The sequence below is a fragment of the Ictidomys tridecemlineatus genome, chromosome 1, assembly GCF_052094955.1.
Source record: "Ictidomys tridecemlineatus isolate mIctTri1 chromosome 1, mIctTri1.hap1, whole genome shotgun sequence".
In the NCBI taxonomy this organism is placed as follows: domain Eukaryota; kingdom Metazoa; phylum Chordata; class Mammalia; order Rodentia; family Sciuridae; genus Ictidomys; species Ictidomys tridecemlineatus.
In genome coordinates this window covers 90,762,626-90,785,176 of record NC_135477.1, presented here as the reverse complement: position 1 = coordinate 90,785,176, position 22,551 = coordinate 90,762,626, and the positions used below count along the sequence as shown (strand labels likewise).

The window sequence follows — 22,551 nt, the reverse complement described above, 5'->3', positions numbered from 1 at the left end:
TCCATGGCATGTGTGTAGTCTTTATGACAGGGATTCAGTGTAATCTTCAGTAACTGGTGTGGAGCAGGGCCTGATCTACTTCGAGCTGGCAGGCTGATATCCTGCTTCATGCTGGAAAATCCAGCATGTGAAACCTGCAATGTTTCACCCTGTCAGCTGCCAGACAGTGTGCCCTGCCACTGCTCGTGGTATCCCTGTCTGTTTGAATGCTGATGCTGGCCTGAACCCTGGCCCAGTCAGAGGCAGAGTTGTCCTCAAATGTCTACTTGGACATTACTAGCGACCGATTGTCCCTGCATGTCCCTCTGGCATGTGCATGATATGGCTGGATTCAACTCTTTTTCTCTTTGGCCTGACAGTAAAGTTACAACAGTATCTTTCAAATCTTGTTAGAAATAATGTAAAACATTCACAGTCCTATCAAGTATTGAAATCATCTTGTTCTTTTTAAAATTTGAAGAGTACATTTTAACCTGACTCAACTTTGAGAAATTTTTGATAATTTCACTACACATTAGTATTTCTGGAGGGGTGGAATCAACCAAGGAACAGCATTCCCTGACTCCAAAAGGTTGGGAATTGGAGAGTTAAAGTGAGAGTGACTAAAAAGAGGCAACAAAAACACTCTTGTCAGCTTATAGACACTGTATTGACTCTTGAGTCTGGGGTCTCTGTTAGGGTCATTGTCATTAACAATCTAGAAAGGGTTAAAGGTATGCTCATCAAATGTGGGGAAGAAATTTAACTGAGCAGGAATAACAAATGGGTGGGAAATAGTATGGAGAGCCTTTACACGAATTACATATTTAGAAACCAAAAGAACACACGGATATGAGAAGCCAGATTGTAAGTGCTGAAAAAAACCCAGGGACATAGTTGAGCATGTGTCACCCTAATCTGGCAGGGAGGGAGTGTTACTGTGAATCAAGAAAGCTATACAATTCAACACTAAGGAGCTCACATGAGTGTTATATCGGTTGACCGAACAATAATAAGCAACATAAGCAAGTTCTGTTCTAAATATTGCTTTGTTATGAGCAGCAACTGTGGTTTCACAGTTAAATCTAAAAAATGACAACTGAACAATGTCTGAATTCAACAGGATATACCATAATCTATAGCAAGTATTCATTAAACATTTATTACCTGAATGAATGACAAAATAATTTCATCCAACAATCTTAAGACTAACTACAATGTTTAACTCTTTACATCTCATATGTTCTTATTCTTTCTGTACTCTGTGCACTGATTTCTAAAAGCTTAGAAGTTCTATTTCTTATCAAATCTGCTTATGTTCATGGTGAATAAACTGGTGGCATTATAAAATTATTTTAGTTCAAAAAGAAAGGTAGATTTCTGCCAGATTTACCCTGTTGCCAGTTATCTGAAATGAATCAAGTAGAAATATGAATTAAAATTTTGTATCACTCTCCAAATGTTCATGTATTCAGTTCTACCACTGTAGACTTTATTTGGAAGATTTTGACTTTATGTGAAACTTCAGTGTTCAGGGAATTTTCTAATTTTCATACGGAAGCCTTAATATTCAAAAGTGTTTATCCTTCAAAGATGCAGTAGGTCAGAAACCTGAAAAACACTTTCTTCACAAGAGGAAGAAGTCTGCTTCCCAAGGAATATGCCATGGTCATGATTCTATGCTCACATGTCACACAAAGATGGGCTGTTACTGGAAAGTTATTTTGTACGGTTTGTATTTTTAATTCTCCTATTTTTTTTTCTTTGTTCAAAAAGTAGTCTTCATTTCAATCAGGAAGTCTGTATTTCTTCCATTTCAAACTCGTCTGTCCACTGTTGAAGGTCTTTTGCATTATGGGTCGTCCATAATTTTGCAAAATACTTTAGCCTTTTCCTGGAGAAAAAAAACAACATACTTAATTTAGAAATGAAATTGTCGGGGACAATACATCTCATGGAAAGCTATGAAAAACCTATGCCATTATAATACCAAGCAGGCTCCATGTTAGGAAACTGTGTCAGCACCAACCTTGCAGAGCTGCTGCTGTAATAAGGAATTGAAGTTATAGATCACCACTGCCTCCATGTGACCTTCTACAATTCCTCCCTGCAGAGAGGGGACAGTGCAACTTCCTCCCCTCTTAACTCTGCCAGAGGGGGACTGTGTGTATGTGTGTGTGTGTGTGTGCCTATCTGTACCTGACAGCAAAAGCACTCCTGCTGAGAGTTCCAAAAGTGGAATTGATTTAATAAAATAAAGCTGGCTAGTGAAAGAGGAAAATGTCAGCATTACTGAGACTTAAATTTTTCCTGCAGAATAGCAACCCAGTTAAGTAAGTATTCAGGGTCTGGAGCTGGAGAACCTGTGTTCCAATCACTGCCCCACCTCCAATTAGGTGTGTGAACCTGGGTCAATTCTTTCCCTCAATTGGCCTCATTTCTCTAAACTACCCAACTCACAAGGTTGTCACAGGGTTTAAGTGAGTTAATGTACATAAAGCAATAAGAACAGTAATGAGTGAGTGTCCAGGCTGCTACAAATGACTGTTTACACTTGTCTCTGCACACAGTAACCATTCAATATATATTAACTACTGTAAAAAATCCACAGGAAGGCACAAAATTTCAGCAAAAAGGCAAGACAAATAGTGTCCAGATAAATTATCTGATTTATTTCAATGCAACCTCTTTCAATAATTCTCTGATCTTATCAAGATAACTTTATAAATGCCTCACACTAGTCAGAAGAGTGAAAATATTTATAAGCAATGTGTGAATTTTCTTGCTTTTGCTTTATAGGCTATGTAGAAAGCAACAAATATAAACTAAATATTGCCAACTTGTACATGTATCCTTTGTAGCACAGCTTTCTTTAGGGAAAAAAACAATAATGACAAAGATGACAAGAAAGGATTTAGAATTTGCAGATGATTAAAGGCTAAGTTTATTTTTAAATTCTCATAGATAAAATCTGCTCTCTGGAAAACTTTTACATTAATTTGCCTTGTAACAGAAAATGATTGAAACTATTGATGCCACTTTGCTTTTGCTCTGGCACTATGGAAATTATCTAGAGAGAGTGTCAACAGAGGAGGCTAAGTGTCATTTGCAGCATTCCAGTATTCTGGACTTGGTCAACACAACCATCACACCATTACAAGGTATGCAGAACCAGGGGAGGGAAATGGAGAGAGAAGCTGATTGCACTGCACAACTCCACTTCAGAACAGAAGTTAGCAACTGTTCTTTAATTTTCAACCAATACTACATATAATAATAGTTCAATACTGACATATGGTAAAGAGTTCCAGAATTAATTAATATGCTTGGAGTGTAACAAAGGGACCACTGGTGGCCAACCAAGACTTTCTATTTGATCAACAATCTTGTCCACTCATGGTCATGTGGCTATCAACCAGAGCAGTATTGTCCTGTCCCCAGCAGATGACACTCTCCAGGCAAAGCAGAGGCACAGGAGCAGGAGGACAGGGAGCTTATGTTGTTTTACAATTTATATTTAGGATACAAAAGGCTATAATATGCTATTTACTAATATGACATTTTCTTAGAACCATTTCCCTTCTGAAGTATAAACAGGTATATATTAAGATTAACTTATATACTGACTACCTACTAGCTGGGTATCAAGGGTGAAAAGGTAGAAAACATTCACATAGCATTTTAGGTGACAGAAGCCAGCTTACAATGAAAAATTTGTCATAAACAATTCCCCAAACAAGTGAAATGTGGATACATGGTGAGTCCATGATCACATAATACTATTATTTTCATTCATATTCTGACAAAATTCTTTATTTTTAAATGTAATCATTGCCTATCTGAATGAAATCTATGAATAAAAGTAGTCCTCTGTGGTTTTAAATATTGAAGTTTCTTTCAGTAACTGTATTAGCAGCTAATACGTTGTCATACATAGAGTTAACTTAATTCTTCAGGGAAATGACTGAAAAACAATGTTGCACCTTAATCAAGAACTGATTGATCAATAAAGACAAACTGAAAATGATAAACATGGACTGAATTCACCTAAGTTTTGCCAAGAACTGTTTTCACTTCACTGTAATTAAATATTTGAGAATCTTTGAAGATGTGCTTAAAAGCAGATCTGATATTAACTTTATAGGATAATCCTTTTCTTTGGGCAACTTGGAAGGTTTCATTATAAACCAAAAACTGCAGCACAAAGATTCTGACCTTTTCACATTTACTAATTCTTCAAGTTCTTTTGACTTATAAGCTGCTTTCTTTAAAATTTCTCCAGGAACATCTGCTAGTTTAGCCACATTCAGTCCATAACTCCTTGCTGCAATTCCTCTGGTTATTTGATAAAGAAAAGTGACAAAATCAGGCACTTGTTCTTCTTCACCTATGGGAAAAAAACAAACCAGAACAAAACAATAGGTGATCAAAATCACACCAGAAAATTGACATATTAGGGGACAAAAGAAGAGATGTAAGTTCTTATAATTTTATTCTATTAAAATTTGCAACCTATACACTCAGAAAAATGAGAAATTATATCCCATCTGATTCAAATGTATGATACGTCAAGATCATTATATGCTCATGTGTAACTAATTAAGCAAAAAAACAAACAAAACAAAAAAAAAACTTACAATCTGAAAAAGAATCTACTGTTCCTACCATTTACTAGGTACTTTAATCAATTTTACATATCTAGAAAAATGGTAAATAGTGTTTTAAAAAGGCTTTTGCCTTTAAGGCCCTGGGGTTGTGGCTCAGCAGTAGAGCCCTTGCCTAGCTCTACTAGGTGCTGGATTCTATCCTCAGCACCACATAAAAATAAATAAGTAAAATAAAGGTATTGTGTCCAACTACAACTAAAACTTTTTTTAAAAAAATGTTTTTGCATTTAAAATCTTTATTCACTTAAAACAATTTTTAACAATTATTTGTCACAAAATTTTAATTGAACTTCTATATCAAAAAACAATGGTTTGATACATGATACAACATTTCTTTCTCCTTTTAAAACAAAGGAAATATTACATGTTGCATATCCTAAATAATGAGACTGAAAAGTTCTGGTTTATTAAATATTCTGATTGCCCAAGAGTTGTACATACTGAAGTGGAGGCTATTGAGTACTACCTAGATCCCACCTAGGACTGAAGAGTTTATGCCCCAGCTATCATTAGCCAGGAAGATTGTTAGCCTGCAACCCTATCTTTGGGCCTCTTTAGGGGAATGACTGCAGCTGAAGAGAGCTGCTTCACTAAGGGTACACTCCTTTCTTGGGGTAGTGGGCATCCAATAACTGGCTGCTATAGGGATAGGCATGCAGCCTCTAACATGGCCACTAAAGATTCCTGTCTTCTAGTGCTCATGCCCTTGTGTCATTCTCTCCCTTTGAGTGTGAGCTGAACCTACTGACTCACTTCTAACAAACAGAATATGATAAAAAGTGATAGGATGTCACTGTAGAAATTAGGTCGCACAAGACTGTGCCCTCTTTCTTGGCCGCTCTTACTTTCTTGCTTGCTTTGAGGAAAGCCAGCTACTATGCTGTAAGTTGCTCTGTGAAGAAGCTCACATGCAAACTACTCTCATCAGTAGTCAGTGAGGGACTACCAGCAGCCATATGGGTGAGCTTACAAGTAGATTCTGCATTCTGAAGTTTGCCAAAAGCTGTAGGAGGGCTGGGAAGCCATTTACCTCATCAAGGCTTCCAGTGACTGCTGTCCTGAGCTGTACCTTGATGTAGCTTTCTGAAAGACCTCAGAGGTGCTCAGTTAAATTGCCCCTGGATTCTAACCATGAAAATGAAGAGATGATAAATGTGTTTTGTTGTTTTAAGCCACTATATGATTTATTATACACTGTTTTCAAATTATTTCAAACTAATAAAGCTAACTAATGAAGGGTATATAAAGACCTTGCGCTATAACTCCAAGGTGAGGTAATTCCTAAGGACCATCCCAGCCTCCGAGCTCTCTGCTGAGTTTTCTAAAGCCTAAGACCCAACCCTACACAATACTTCTCAGTCCTGCCCTCTGGGTTGATCATGAGGACATTCTCCAATAAAATTCCTGAATGCAAACCTCAGAATCTGATTCCCAGGGAACCCAGTGTGTCACACAAATACATACGCATGAATTTAAAACTTTTAAAGAACTGGGATATAATGAAGTACATACAATATTATGAAGATAAAACTGCACACAGTTTAATCTTTGTTAAACTTAATGCACTTCAGGATTATGCAGCTTTTTAAATAAAATTCAATATAACTGTACTGTGTGGCAAAAATGTCCAAAATGGACCCAATTTATAATGATTTTGTGACCCTAGCACTGATTATAAGCTTATCAAGAGCTTTTTCTTATTTCATTTGTCAAATGTGTATGCTTTTATTTTTTCATCACTAAAGAGGAAAAAAAAAAAAGACTGAACACAACAGTGAAAAAAAATACAATGGAATTTTCCTTATCCTCCTCCAAGAACTCGGCAGCAGACAAATAATAGCTTTCTAAGAGTGGCTGCTAGAAGTGGGAGTTAAAAAGAATACTGATGTGCTCAGGAGTACACAGACTCCAACATGTATTACAAACCACTAAAAATAACATTTGCTTCAAATGAAACTTAAGGAACACAAAGAACAGGTGAGGAAGTGGGTGGGGAGAGATTAGGGAAGACACATGTATGCAGAAACCAGTGTCTGCAAACCTGGATGATTGTGTTTTGCTTCAGCAGCAGGCCACCAAAAGAAAGCAAAATGTTTCTTGGTGTAGTCCTTCAAAATTCTGAGTGAAAATGACTCTCAATCTCAAGTTCTAGCCCTCGCTGAATTATAAATCAAATATGAGGTATAATGGAGACATTTTAATTTATACAAAGTCTGAAAACCTATTCTATATCTAGACACACACATACACACACACACACACACACACACACACACAGACATGTTATACAATAGCTATAAACCACAGCTAAATTATATAATATATTATACTGTCCTAATGCCTTCCTTCACATACCTCAGCACAAACTAAATCTTGTCATCATATGCTGATCTCCACCACAGTATTAACTACTATAGTTCTCACACCAGGTAAAGAATGTGGCCATTTTTAATCATCCCAGGGACCTCTTTTCATTATGTTTTGCCTCAAGACTCCTTTATTCTCCTTGAGTGGAGGTGTGTGTGTAGGATGGAGGCACAGAGGCAGAGGGAACCACGGGGGAGAGAAGATAAATAAAAACAACTCATTTCTTTATAACCTCACAACAAAAGTTCTTGGTGAGGACTCTACTGATGAGCTATGCCCCTTTCTAAAGTGGATATTTTGAAAACATATTTGGTTCTTTTTAAAATTAATGAATGTAACAATTCAAGTTTCTGCTTATTATAAGAAAATAGCAATATTTATTTTGAAGCCAAACTTCCTTAAAAGTTATTAAAAAGATGTGTGCTGATGATCAAATAATTCCTGAAGACACTTAGGGCAGATTCACAAAAATTTAAAGATAGATAAAGTTAGCTGACTTGTCTAAGATTTTATAGGTTGCAATAGACAAAAACACAGGTTTCCTGATGGCTGGTCCATTACTTTATCTACCACATCAACAGAAATAGGGAACATTTTAGAAGCCAGTTAAAAGAAACTTGGGGAAACTTTCCTGATGACTTATGGAAGGACCTCTAACTTAGAAGAAGAATTAGATTAGGACTAACAGGCTATCAGATGAAACATAGATATAGCCAGGAGCAATATCTGGAAGGGAACAATAAATCAACCTTCAAAATTCTGAGTGAAAATAAATTTTAACCTCAAGTTCTAGCCCTAGCTCAATAACAAATCAAATATGAAGGTACAATGAAGACATTTCATTCATGCAGTCTCAAAAATTTTACCTTGTTCAGTTGATGTCAGCAAGCGCTACCTAAAACCTATTCCACCTCTAAAAAAATAAAAACCCTGATATAATATAAGGAATTAGCTCCATGACCACTTAACTCAGGGGATAGTGTCCTCATATCCAGCTCCAAATGTTGATCCTGACTAATCTAGGCAAATCAAAGTCATTTTTGCAATCCTCACTTGTAAGGACTGGCTTAAGAATAGGAAAGACAGAGTGGTTGTACCAATCTGCAGTGCCACCAGCAATGTATGAGTGTACCTTTTTCTCCACATCCTTACCAACACTTATTGTTGCTCGTATTCTTGATAAATGCCATTCTAACTGGTGTGAGATGAAATATTAAGAGTATTTTCATTTGCATTTCTCTAATTACTAGTGAAGTTGAACTTTTTTTTATATATTTGTTGATTGATTGTATATCTTCTGTGACGTTGTCAGTTCAGCTCCTGAGCCCATTTATCAATTGGGTTAATTATTCTTTTGGTGTAGAGTTTTTTAAGTTCTTTATATATCCTGGAAATTAGTGTTCTATCTCATGTGCGTGTTGTAAAGATGTTCTCCTACTCTGTGGGCTCTCTCTTCACGTTGTTGATTGTTTCTTTTGCTGAGAAGAAGCTTTTTAGTTTAAATTCATCCCATTTATTAATTCTTGATTTTATTTCTTGCACTTTAGGAGTCTTGTTAAGGACCTAATCAACATGATAAAAATTTGGGTCTACTTTCTCTTCTATTAGGTGCAGATCTCTGGTCAAATTCCTAGCATTTTGAGTTGAATTTTGTGCAAGGTGAGAGATGGGGGTTTAATTTCAGTTTGCTACATATGGATTTCCAGTTTCCCTGGCAACATTTATTGAAGAGGCTAACTTTTCACTAACATATGTTTTTGGCACCTCTGTCAAATAAGGGATAACTGTATTTATGTGGGTTTGTCTCTGTGTCTTCTATTCAGTATCACTGGTCTACTTTGGTGCCAATACCATGTTGTTTTTGTTACTATCGCTCTGTAGTATAGTTTAAGGTCTGGTATTGTGATGCCTCCTGCTTCATTTTGCTTGCTCAAGATTGCTTTGGCTATTCTGGATCTCTAATTTCTTAAAATGAATTTCATGATTGCTTTTTCTATTTCTATGAGGAATGTTGTTGGGATATTAATTGGAATTGCATTAAATCTCTATAAGTTTTTTGGTAGTATGGCCATTATGACAATATTAAGTCTGCCTATCCAAAAACATGGGATATATTTCCATCTTCTAAGATCTTCTTCAATTTCTTTCTTTAGTGTTTTGTAGTTTTCATTGTATAGGTCTTTCATCTCTTTTGTTAAATTGATTTCCAAAAATTTTTTTTTGAGGCTATTGTGAATGGGGTTGTTTTCCTAATTTCTCTTCCAGAGGGTTCATCACTGATGTATATAAATGTATTTGATAAAGAAACTGCGTTATATATACACAATGGAATATTACTCAGCATTAAAAGAAAATAAAATGATGGCATTTGCAGGTAATAGATGGTGTTAGAGAATATCATGTTAATTGATTAAGCCAATTCTAAAAAAAACAAAGGCTGAATGTTCTCCCTGATAAGTGGATGCTGATCCATAATGGGGGAAGCGGGCACCATGGGAAAAATGGAGGAACTCTGACTGGGCAAAACAGAGGGAGGGGTGGGAACACGGGGGTAGGAAAAATGATGAAATGAGATGGATATCATTACCCTAGGTACATGTATGACTGCACATATGGTGCAACTCTACATCATATACTACCAGAGAAATGAAAAGCTGTGCTCCATTTGTGTACAATGAACCAAAAGATACTCTGCTGTCATGTACAACTAATTAGAACAAATTAAAAAAAAATAAATGAGGGGCTGGGGTTGTGGCTCAGTGGTAGAATGTTCATCTTGCATATGTGAGGCACTGGATTCCACTCTCAATGCTACATAAAAATAAATAAAATAAAGGTATTATGTCCATCTACAACTAAAAAATATATAAAAAATGAAATATTTTGTGCTATATTGAATGTGACAGTAGAGAAAAAAATAGTTTGTATTTTCATTTACAAGTGCTCAGTGTGGTTATGTTCTTGTTATTAAGTGATGTGCATTGATGCACACTTGTCTGGAAATGAGGTATAATCATGTCTACAACTAACTCTTAGATGGTTCAAATAAGGGGAAGCTTTGACTTCTCTTTCACTCAGAGCTGCTCCCTTCACCTGGTCGTAAAGGTCCCTTTTTCTTTCTTTTTTTTTTTACCCTCAAATAAAGCTTTGCATGAATAGTTGTGCAATAAACAAACAAACAAACAATAACAACAAAAGAATAGAAAAGACAGTAGAACAAATCTACCATAATTTTCCTATATATATGAAAATACCCAAATGAAACTCACTGTCATGCTCACCCACAAGAATTGGGTCCTAATTAGAATAAGAGATATCCTATGCTTATATAATTTTATTAAAGTGGATTCTACTATCAAAATAACTAAGAAGAACCAATTAAAAAAAAAAAGAATGAAGATGTATCATGGTGCAGTGGCACTTGCCTATAATCCCAGCAACTCAGGGAGGATGAGAAAGAAGTATTGTAAATTCCAGCCTCAGCAATTTAGGGAGACTCTGCCTCAAAACAAAAAATAAAAAGGCCTACGGGTGTAGCTCAATGGTACAGGGTCCCTGGGTTTAATCTCCAGCACACACACACACACACACACACACACAAACGACAATGAAGATGTGATTCAATTCTGAAATGGGATGGGACAATTATGAGATAATAAAAGGCAACTCAGAAAAAGTTCCCTCATTTCTAAGAAAGAGTCATAGGAGGGGCTGCTGGTGTAACTCAGTGGCAGAGTGGGTGGTTAGCATGCAAAAGGCCTTGGGCTTAGTTCCTAGCATATCAAATAAATACAACTAAATTAAAATGAAGTAAAATTTAACAATTAAAAAATAAAATAATAAGATAAAATAGAAGAAATGGTAGCTCCTTTTCCTTTGGTGGACATGGTCAATTCTGGATGAGATGCCTAAAAGAGTTGCAACAATCTTGTCACTAGTCTGATGATGGAGTCATCCAGGCAAAGAAGACAGCCTAGAGAACTGCAAAGAGAGGAACAGGGAGGTCCTATGTTCCTCAGAGGATCCTGTAATGTGAGATTACATAGAGTATCATCTTTTGTTTGAGCCACTATAAGTCCACTGTGATGTTCCTTGCAATCAAATGCACAGAAGGGAGGGTTAGAGAACTCCCAGGACAAAGGCAGCCTTAGGACAATAGCTGTGCGGCAGGCCCAGAAAGCAACTTGTTCAAATGAATAGGAGAACAAAGCGCTCCAGCAGGAAGGACTCCAGCAGGAAAAATAGATTCAATTATGTGGGAAAATGTGTAGAGAGACATTTTACAAAGCTATTGGAGAGTAGAAGAAGATTCAGCTACAGACTCAAAGAAAACAACAAAACACATAAATAGAAATGAAGCAATTCTTATCTTTAAGAAAATAGAAGCCTTTAAAAAAAAGAAAATGTACTTTTCTTCCATACTTGGCTCAGCAGTAGACAATATTTCTTCTGCAATAACAGTTAAAACAACATACATGAATGAAATAGAAAAAATGTGGAACGACTATACTGGAGGGGATCAGAGGAAGGGAAGGCTTAGTCCCAACTAACACAATGAGAGTTCCATCAATTATGTGTCAAGCTGATGGATCAAGGGATAGAAAACATGCAAATTATTTAGAAATATGACAGAAATGGAAGAATGAGTTCAAAGGCCTTAGACTTGGGTTGGGGGGGCCATGGAGTGAAGGGACAGAAACTTGTTAGCAGAAGCCTTTACTATCATTTCATTTTAAGAATTATGCTCATGGATAAACTTGTAAATCAATAAAATAAAATGCCAGAACACTTAAGGGGAAGGGATAATGCTCTAGGTTAGCAGTCAGTTCACATCAAATGCTTAGTGGCACTGATTTTGCTTCTTCCCTGCTGGTGAACTTTATTTTATTTGTCTCATGGGTTTTAGCTTATAAGTCTTCTTCTGTCATATTGGATGCAGATTAATAGATCTGAAACTACTTCCATGAGAGAATTTATGATGTGTTTTTCAAGTCTGCCTGGTGGTAAAAGGCAGGAATTGTCTAACATTAAATTTATCTTAGGTCCAGTACTTTCTTTTATTTGGGCCAGTTGCCTGATTTCTTTTTCAGGTTTGTTCTTATTACTTTTCCAAAATAAAATTTGGACTTTGGAGTATCTTGGATAATGGAAAATCCATTATAGTTCCCCAATTTTGCAAAGCACCACAGGCTGACAGCTTAAAAAAACTACTACTAGATAGGAAAAAATATACATATGTTAAAGCCTACTAGATTACTTAAGGAACTTGCATTTATTTCTACTAGCTAATGGTATTCTTTTTCATAAAATGTCTCATTTCTGTGACAATAGCAATAACTGCAAAGTCCAGAAAAAATACTGTAGATCCTCTGCTGGAGAGCTAGCAGAGTTAAAGTAAAGAGGACCTGGAGGTAAAAAACATGGATTCTAGGCTGTTTAGCTCCTACCTATATGGCTGACATGAACAAGCTACTTTACCTGAATGAGATTCAGTTTCCTTATAAAAAAATAAAATACATGTCCAGTATAGGATATAGTCCTTAGTGAGTAATTAATGTTAAATAATAGTTTGAGGAAAATACTAGTTATTTTTGAAGGCAACTAATAATATTCTGCACTCAACTATCAAGGCATCTTTCCTGGGATGGTAAGAATCATGTAAGAATATAAGGAACAAAGAGGAACCTTAAATGTCACCTTCATCTTTAACCATTACATCTGGAAAAAGAGTTGCCACTTCATGAGGAGGATCAGAAAAGAAATCAAAGATAACAAATAAGTAAATACATACTTTGCTTGCCCCAAAGCTCAGAGGAAATGAATTTGGACAAATGCTATTTATAACTGACATTCATAACTTTCATTATTAATAAGCAGTAAGTTCATATTCCTATAAAATCTAAGTTATCAAACATAAAAACCAGTATTATACCTACTGCAGGATTATCTCATACCTGGATCCTGTTGGCTTTCGTCCTCACTGACCAAGAATCCCATGTGGTAATTCCCCACCTGTTGTGCATAACTTTTTTCTAGTTCACAAACTGGTGGATAATGGGTGACAAACAGGGTTAAGGATTTCACCTAGAACAATAAGATATATAGTAAGTGTTATTTTATTTTTAAATTTTACTTTAATTAAAGCTTTTCTTCAATGTTTTTGGAAAAATTTCAAATCTTCATAAAAATTTCAAGAAAATACAATATAGTCTTTATCTAAACAACTAATTGTTAATAGTCTGTCATATTCCCTTCCTTCCTTTCTCCCTAAAGACACACATACACACTTCTTCCTGAACCATTGAGAATTAGTTGCAGACATGATCCCTAAAAACTTACATTTATCTTCTAAGAACAAAAACAGTTTAATATATAACCAGAATAAAATTATTATACTCAAGAAGCTTACTATTATAAGACATTTAGTCCACATTTTCCCCTGAATGTCCCAATAATGCTCTTTTCCATCTTCTTTTTTTGTCTTTTATAACATTAACACTAATAAGTAATTATAGCAAAGTGGCAGTATATAAGTTTATATATAAAAAGTCAACTGCTTTCCTACATATCAGCAATGAAGAAGTAAATTTTTAAAACAAAAAATATAATACCATTTACATTAGTACTCCCAAAATTAAATACCTGGGTAAAAAAATCTAACAAAATATGTACTAGATTTACATGACAGAACTATTTAACTCCAATGAGATAAAAGAAAGCTAGATAAATAGAAGATAAATCACATTGGTAGGAAGACTCAAAACTGTAAAGATGTCAGTTCTTCACAACTTGATAAAGATTTAATGCAATAGCAAACAAATTCAGATTAGAAGTGGATATCAGCAAATTATTTCTAAAGTATACATGGAGAGGCAAAAGAACCTGAAAAACCCAGTATTAAAGAACAAAATTGAAGGATTGATGCCATTCAACTTTGAGATTTACTATAAAGTTACAGCAATCCAAACATTGTAGTAGGGCTGGGGTTGAAACTCAATAGTAGAGCACTTGCCTAGCATATATGAGGTATTGGGTTGATCTTTAACATTGAATAAAAATAAGTAAATAAAATAAAGTTAAAACAACAACAACATTGTTGCAAAAGTGAAAAAATTAGACAAATTGGTCAATAAAACATTAATAGTCTAGAAATCGACCCTCATGGATAGAGCCAACTGATCTTTGAGAAAGTGGTAAAACCAACACAATGAAACAACGATATTCCTTTCAACAAACGATGCTGGAATAACTGGATATCTACATGCAAAAGATGAACCAAGACCCAGATATTACATAAAAATTAACTCAAAATCAATCACAGACCTACATGTCAAACACAAAACTATAAAACTCCTAGAAGATAACATAGCAGAAAAAGTCTAGATTGGTTTAGCAATAACTTTTTAGATAAAACAGCAAAGCATGATTCATGAAGGAAAGAATTGAAAAGTTAGACTTCATTAAAATTAAAATATTCTGCTCTGCAAAAGACAACGAGAAGACATGGCAGACTGGGAGAAAATACTTGCAAAAGACACAACTGATAAAAGACCTGTCATCCTGAAACAGTTTTCATGCTGTTTCAACAACATGAAAACAAAAAATCTGGATAAAATATGGGCCAAAAACCTTAACAGATATCTCACCAAAGAATATATACAGATGGCAAATATGCACAGAAAAAAATAGTCCACCTGTTTTAATTGGTACTAATGCAAATTAAATAGTACCAATTAAAACAATGAAATACCACTAAACGTTCTAAGAATGGCCCAAATCAAGAACATTGACAATACCAAATGCTGCCCAGGATGCAGAACAATAGGAATGCTAATTTTTTGCTAATGGGAACAAAAATTGGTATAGACTCCTTGGAAGACAAATTAACAGTTTCCTACAGAACTAAACATACTCTTACCATAGGATCCAGCAATCATGCTCCTTGGTATTTACTCAAAGGAGTTGAAAACATGTCTACACAAAAATATGCACACAAATGTTTACAGTGTCTGTATCCATAATTGCCAAAAACTATAAGCAATTGAGATATACAACAGTAGATGAATGAATAAATAAACTGTAATAAACCCAGACAATGAAATAGTAGTTGGCATCAAGAAAAGAAAAGATGTGGAGGAAACTTAAATGCATATTATTAAGTGAAAGAAGCCAGTCTACAAAGGTTACATACTGTCTGATTCCAGCTACATGACATTCAGAAAAGGCAAAAGTACAGAGACAGTAAAATAATTAATGGTTTACTGGGTTCAAGGAAGACAAATGAAAAGGCAAAAACAGAGGATTTTTAGGGCAGTGAAAATACTCTGATACTAAAATGGTGAATATATGTCATTAACCATTTGACCAAACCCATAAGGTAAACTGTGGTCTTTAGGTGATACTTACATGTTAATCAATTGTAACAAACAGATTGCTCTGGTGGGATATTGATAATAGTAGAGGTTGTGAAAGGGTGGGGACAGGGGCACTTGTGAAATCTCTGTGTCAATCTCCTTTCAATTTTCTTGTGAAACTAAAAATTCTCTAAGAAATAATATCTTTTTTTTTTTTTTAAAGGTTAAGTCTCCTGTTTCTGGAGAATCCTTTTACAACATTAAGTTTGAGGTCATAATTTATTACACAGTCATACTAACTAACAGTATTATCTAGCAGAAACTATGAAATCCAACTCTAGGGTACCAAGTTCAGTTCTGTCATAATTTATTCCTAAAGATTCTTAAATCAACATTTAAAATGTGGATTGGGTGGCACCGATGGGAGTTTATCCAAATTTCCATGATATGTAGTTTCCATAATGATTAAGGTAGTTTTTCAAATAAGTAAGAATTTTTTTTAAAAAAAGAATAATACAAAGTATTTATTAAGGAGAAAACATGCCATCATTATCTATATAATCTAAATAAATGTTTAAATAAAATCTGGGTCTCTCTTGGGTCTTCATTTCTAGGATGACATGGAAAAGAAGGAACAACACTCATGCCAAAGGACTGTGGCCATGTGCAGTTTTTTGCTGCACAAATGGCAATCACTGGGAGCATGCCCAAGGATAAAACCACTAAGTCCATTTGTGTGATACACAGTAGAGGTTATAGCCATCAAGGATATTTCCATGGTGACTGTCTATGACATTGAGGAGCTTCCCAAGCTGTGACACTACAGTCATATGTTGCTTAATGAAGAGAATATGTTCTGAGAAACCTATCATGAGGTAATCTGTCCAGTCTGTGAATATCATCAAGTATACATACACAAAGTAAGATGGCAAAGATGTCATGGACAATATAATTTTACAGGATCATCTGTTTGGTAGCTGGCTGACTGAAAGGTTATTATGTATGTGGCCAATGACTGTACATTATTGTATCACTTGTGCCATTCACAGCAAGGTAATAAGGAAATCAGTCCTGTGAAGCCAAACAACCCAGCCCAACTAAGACCACAGATGCTGCCCCATGACCCTCCTAGAGCAGTGTAAAGAATGGAGTCCTTAAGGACCGAAGGAAAGCTATCTTCTGGGGGGGAGGGGGGGGAGAGGGAAGAAAGGAAAATTAGACTTTAAAAACAAACCAAAAACCAAGAGCCACAAAAGATTAAAAAAGAAAGAGGAATTTTAGTTTGAAAATATGCTTTTATTAGTTATTCAAGGAAGAGAGGAAAGATGAAAATAAAGGAAAGATGGAGACAAAAGAATAAGAAAATATAAGGTAAAACAGGAACAGAAAGGCTGAAGAAGACATGAGGCTGAAGAAGAAGCAGATGCTAGGAGAAAGAGAGAAAAAGAGATCAAAATGAACAAAGATCATTGTACTGTCATGTGTAACTAATAAAAAAAATGAACAAAGAGTAATAAAAAAGGGAGAGATGACAGGGGTAGAGAGCTGAACACAGAGTATCACACCGAGGTGCTTAGAAATGCACTCTGAATAAAGAAGTATGCATTGAAGGAGTGATGTTACTGAACAAGAGAGAGACAGAGATGAGACCAAAGGTGTTACACTGAGATCTTCTAGGACATCAGTGAAAAACATTTCACAGGGTAGGCACTGTCTTTTTGTCTTTCCTCAAAGAAATGGCTTAGGTGAGTGATCCCTACTCTTGATTTAGTTTGCCAACAATAATAAGATAGAGTTATGGGGCTGGAGTTGTGGCTCAGCTGTAGAGTGGTCATCTAGCACGTGCGAGGCACTGGGTTCGATCCTCAGCACCACATAAAAATAAATAAATAAAAGTATTGATCCAGGGGTAAAATGGGAGTTCATAACCCACTTGAATCAAAATGTGAAATATGATATATCAAGAACTATGTAATGTTTTGAACAACCAACAATAAAAAAAAGAAAGTGGTAAAAATAAAAAAAATAATAATAATTTCTGTGATTTGTCAGGTAAATATCCAGATTCAGAGGTATAAGGTGGTTAATAAAGTCAAGCAATTGCTAAGTTGAAGAGAAAAGTAATGCCAAGTTTGCCTATTACATTATTTTGTTTATGTGTTTGTATATTATTATCTCTTATCTTATCAAACTGATTCCCAACAATTTAATATTCTGCTGCTGTGTTTTGTGATTTAAAAAAATACATAGAAAAGACAATAAAAATATTACAATTACTAAAAAAAAAGTATTGATCCAGCTGCAACTAATACACACACACACACACACACACACACACACACACATATAGATATAGATATAGATATAGATAGATAGATACAGTTTATGGGTGGGAATCTTGCCAGAGAGGCCTTTCTCCTAGAACCAGGTGTAGCAAAAGGAAGAAAGACTTATCAAAACTATGAAATTTACTTAGGGCCAGTCTAAGTACAGAGTAAAGCATTCAAATGATCAGTCACAGGGATAGATAAATTATAAAATGGTAATTTTGTGTATTTGGAGATGGAGGTCAAGAAAATAATATTGTATAGTATGTAGCATCCATATAAAAAAGGGTATGCATGAAGGATGACTATAGACAATAATAACCTATTATATATTTCAAAATAACTAAGATTTTAAAACTAATAACTAATTTCAAATATCTCACCACAAAAAATTAGGTAATGAATATGTTAATTAGCTTGACTTAATTATTCCACATTGTTTATATATCAAAATATATTATAATGTATCCCATAAATGTACACTATTATAACTTATCAAGTAAAAACAATATTAACAAAAAATTAATTTAAAAAAGTATGTAGGATACTTACATCTCTAATAAAATACTCAAGGGTGGCATAAGCGATGGCAATTCCATCATGGGTGCTCGTCCCTCTTCCCAATTCATCCAAGATAACCAAGGACTGTGATGTTGCTTTTCTGATTATTTCTGCTGTGTCTGTCAGTTCCTCCATAAATGTACTCCGTCCTTTATATATATTGTCTGCAGCACCCATCCTATAAGTAAGATGAAAACACTTTGACTTTCCTTGGAACTTTCTTATTATAAAGCCAAAATTTATTTTATGAACAATAAATATAAAAGCTCTCTAGGGACCTATTAAAGATATTTGAGCCAACAATAGCTAAAATTATATTAAACAAAAGAAATCCTATGTTGGATGCAAAGAGCACCTAAAAACAAATTGCACCTTGTAAAAACATTCTGGAAGGAATGAGATATTGAAAAGAACTCCTGAAAAGTAGGAAAACTCCTGACCCTGCTTTCTTTCTACCAATTATTCCAAAGCAAAGTCTTTTTTTTTTTATTGATTGTTCCAAACATTACAGAGCTCTTGATAAATCATCTTTCATACATTTGACTCCATTGGGTTTTGAACTCCCATTTCTACCCCAAATACAGATAGCAGAATCACATCTGTTACATACTCACATTTTTACCTAATGGCATATTAGTGACTGTTGTAATCTGCTATCTTTCCTATCCCCCACTATTCCCCCCTCCCCTCCCCTCCCACCTTCCCTCTCTGCCTCCTCTGCAAAGCAAAGTCTTAATATTCATTGTTGTCACACTTAAAAATCCATGAGTAGTAGGATCCTGTACAATTAAGGTGGGGGGTTTGAGTGGGGTTGTTTTGAAGAAAATTCCACATTGTTATTGCAAATTAAAGTACCATGGACAAAATAACCTATTACATATAATAAAACTTTTTACTAGAACTAGAATTATAGATGCTTAGTAACCTTGGACAGCAGCTCAGAGAGGTTCCCAATGTGAACACAGTTCCTATAGAAGTCAAGAAACGGGTCTAAAAGACTTAAGGGTTTCTTTCCAGTAAGACTTTTTAGAACATTTAATATTCAACTACACATTGTATTTCTTAAAGATGGGTCTAGTTCATAGCATTTCTTTAACTCATTTAACTATGGACCCCTAAAATTTCTTCTAGAGCACCAGAAGCAATAATGTTTTACAGACACTTTTGGGAGAACACACATTAAGTGCAAAAAGAATCTGAAAAGAAGAATAAAGAATAATTACATAATACCATTTAAGGTCATTATTTAATTGCAAAATCTAAAATTCAAGTCTTTAACCTGCTAGCTAGCTTTGTGTCAATCCTGGGAACTATTTTCTCTGCAAAATCTCCTCATCAATTTTGTATTGCTTCAACAGTTCACAAAGTAAGTAGAGCTCATACTTCACACATGACCTATAGCACCATAATATACCTTTCATTTCTGGATCAACTCATAGTGAAAGTGAGCCTTCATCAGATGTGTGGCCTCAGCCCTACAATAGCAGAGGAGACAAAGTGTCCCCAGATGGGAGGGGACCTTAGAACTGCTCTGGTGATTACTTTTGAAACTCTAACTGTATCTATGATGGAATTAATAAGAAATGTTTACTCACTGACAATGTCATCCATTTTAAAATCAATAAATATAAAACAATTTCTGAAATGCTAAGTTAAGAACATTCTAAATATTTGTTCAAAGTTCAAATACTGCCTCAACTTTCAGTGTTTACTAATGTCTCATTCCTGCCATAAAACAAGTAAGTTAAAATTTCTTTTCTCTGAAACAACTCTATATTATTCTTCAGAATCACATTTGATCTCTATTTGCCACTGTTTGCTTTTATTCCGGCTAGGTTGTGAGCTGACCAAAAAAAAAAAAAAAAATCTTTAATCAACAATAAAATGCTATGATGAGGGAAATATTCTGAGTTTTCAATTCCCAGGAATTAGGAAAAAATGTATGAACTGGATAAGATTTTAATACAGGTGGTGCACACCTGTGGATTACAGTGTGTAATCCCAGCGGCTTGAGGTTTAGGCAAGAGGTTCATGAGTTCAAAGCTAGCCTCAGCAACTTAGCAAGGCCCTAAGCAACTCAGTGAGACCCTGTCTCTAAATAAAATACAAAAAAGGGCTGGGGATGTGGCTCAGTGGCTAAGTGCCCCTGAGTTCAATCACTGGCCCCTCTCACCCTCCAAAAAAAAGAAGATTTTAATACAGAAGTTTAAGTCTTCTTAAGTGTTTTGTAAAAACAGTAAAGTAATAGAGTGGTTTAGTTAAAAATTTCAGGAATTATATGTTATTCTGGGGAAGTTATTCTTAGGCAGATATACACATATACATATAAAATGTTTGGTATATTAAAGTTTTCAAATTAAAGAGGAAAAAATGAATGATTAATCAATAAAAATTATACTAGGTGATTTGTTATTTCAGAAAAAATATGTCCTTATTTGAACTATATTCTAAAATAAGGTATATAGATTTAAAAATTTAATGGAAAAATAGAAATTACAAATATACCAAGCTAACTAGATGAAATTTAATCTTTGGATAGGTGAATAGGTGGCTTTATATACATGGTACCAAACCAAGTGTTTAGCAAAAAACACATAATGCAAAAGTTAAAGGTAAATCAATACCTTCAATGAACATAGATGCCAAAAATCTTATTAAAATAATGGCAGTCAGGCACAATGGCATTCCAATGTAATTCCAGCGACTCAGGAGGCTGAGACAGGAGGACTGCAAATTCCAAGCCAGCCTTAGCAATTTAGACCCTAAGAAACTAAGTGAAACCCTGACTCAAAATAAAAAAATAAAAAGGGCTGGGAATGTGGCTCAGTGATAAAGTGCCTCTGAGTTCAATTCCCAATGCTCTCCCACACACCCAAAAAAAAAAAAAAAATATATATATATATATATACACACACACACACACACATATACACCAAAAAATATATATATATACCACATACAAAAACATACTACCATCATCAAGTGGGTTTCATCTCGGGATACAAGGTTGGTTCAACACGAAAATCAATAAATGCAATTCATGACATAAATAGACTTAAGGACAAGAATCACATAGATTATCTTAATAGAAAACATTGGACAAAGTCCAGCACCTGTTCATGTTTAAAACACCAGAGAAATTAGGAATGGAAGAAACTTATCTCAACATTGTAAAGGCTATATATGACAAATCCAAGGCCAATATCATACTGAATGGGAAAAAACTGAAAATATTTTTTCTAAAAACAGGAACAAGACAATGATGACAACTTTCACCACTCCTATTCAACATAATCCCTAAGACTCTAGCCAAAGCAATCAGGCAAGAGAAAGAAATTAAAGGGATAGGAAAAAGAAAAGAAGAGGTCAAATATATCTGTTTCCTAATGGCATGATATTATGTTTAAGAGACCCCAAAAACTCCACCAGAAGATTTCTAGAGCTGATAAACCTAGTAAAGTAGCAGGATACAAGAACTGATGCATAAATCAACTGCTTTCCTATACTCCAATAACAAATTTGAACAAGAAATTAGAAAAATTATCCCATTCACAATAACCTAAAAAATAAAATAAAACACTTAGGAACTAACCTAACAAAGGAGGTGAAAGAACTCCATAAGGTAAACTACAGAACAATGAAGAAAGAAATTGAAGAGGACTTTAGAAGATGGAAAGATCTCCTATGTTCTTAAATAGGCAGAATTAATATTGTCTAAATGGCCATACTACCAAAAGCATTATACAGATTTAATGCAATCCCTATAAAAATACCAATGATATTCTTCATATAACTGTAAAAAGTAGTTATAAATTCATTTGGAAAAATAAAAAAACTAGAATAGCCAAAACAACCCTGAGCTAAAAGAGAGATGCTGGAGGTATCACAATACCAGATCTCAAATTATACTACAGCGTTACAGTAACAAAAATATCATGGTTGCTACACAATCAGACATGAAAACCAATGGAATAGAAGACACAAAGACCAACTCACATAAATAGTTAATAGACAAATATGCCAAAAACATATGTTGGAGAAAAGAGCCTTTCTAACAAATGATGCTGGGGAAACTGGATATTCATATGTAGAAGAATGAAACTTGACCCCTCTCTGTCACCCTGCACAAAAGTCAACTCATAGTGGACCAAAGACCTAAAGATTAGAACAGAACCCCTGCACCAGCTACAAGAAAATGTAGGCCCAACACTTTACCATGTTAACACAGGAACCAACTTCCTTAACAAGACTCATGTGCAAGAAACAAAATAAAAAAATCAACAAGTGGGTGGCATC

At 34.8% G+C, this 22,551-nt stretch overlaps 1 protein-coding gene across 5 annotated transcripts in view; it reads right to left on the bottom strand.

Moving 5' to 3' along the window:
* Positions 1-627: 627 nt before the first annotated feature.
* The window catches only part of Msh3 (mutS homolog 3), a 191,776-nt gene continuing 169,852 nt past the window's right edge, over positions 628-22,551 (bottom strand). For 4 of the 5 annotated variants that reach the window (XM_078044414.1, XM_078044417.1, XM_078044421.1 and 1 more), the window contains exons 21-24: positions 18,247-18,433; positions 12,968-13,097; positions 4,195-4,366; positions 628-1,873 (exon numbers count right to left, since the gene is read on the bottom strand). In XM_078044414.1, coding sequence (XP_077900540.1) covers positions 1,771-1,873; positions 4,195-4,366; positions 12,968-13,097; positions 18,247-18,433 — 592 coding nt within the window. In that variant the 3' untranslated portion in view covers positions 628-1,770. Of the gene's footprint in view, positions 1,874-4,194; positions 4,367-12,967; positions 13,098-18,246; positions 18,434-22,551 lie in introns of those variants that run through there. The other variant, XM_078044423.1, reaches the window with a different exon arrangement.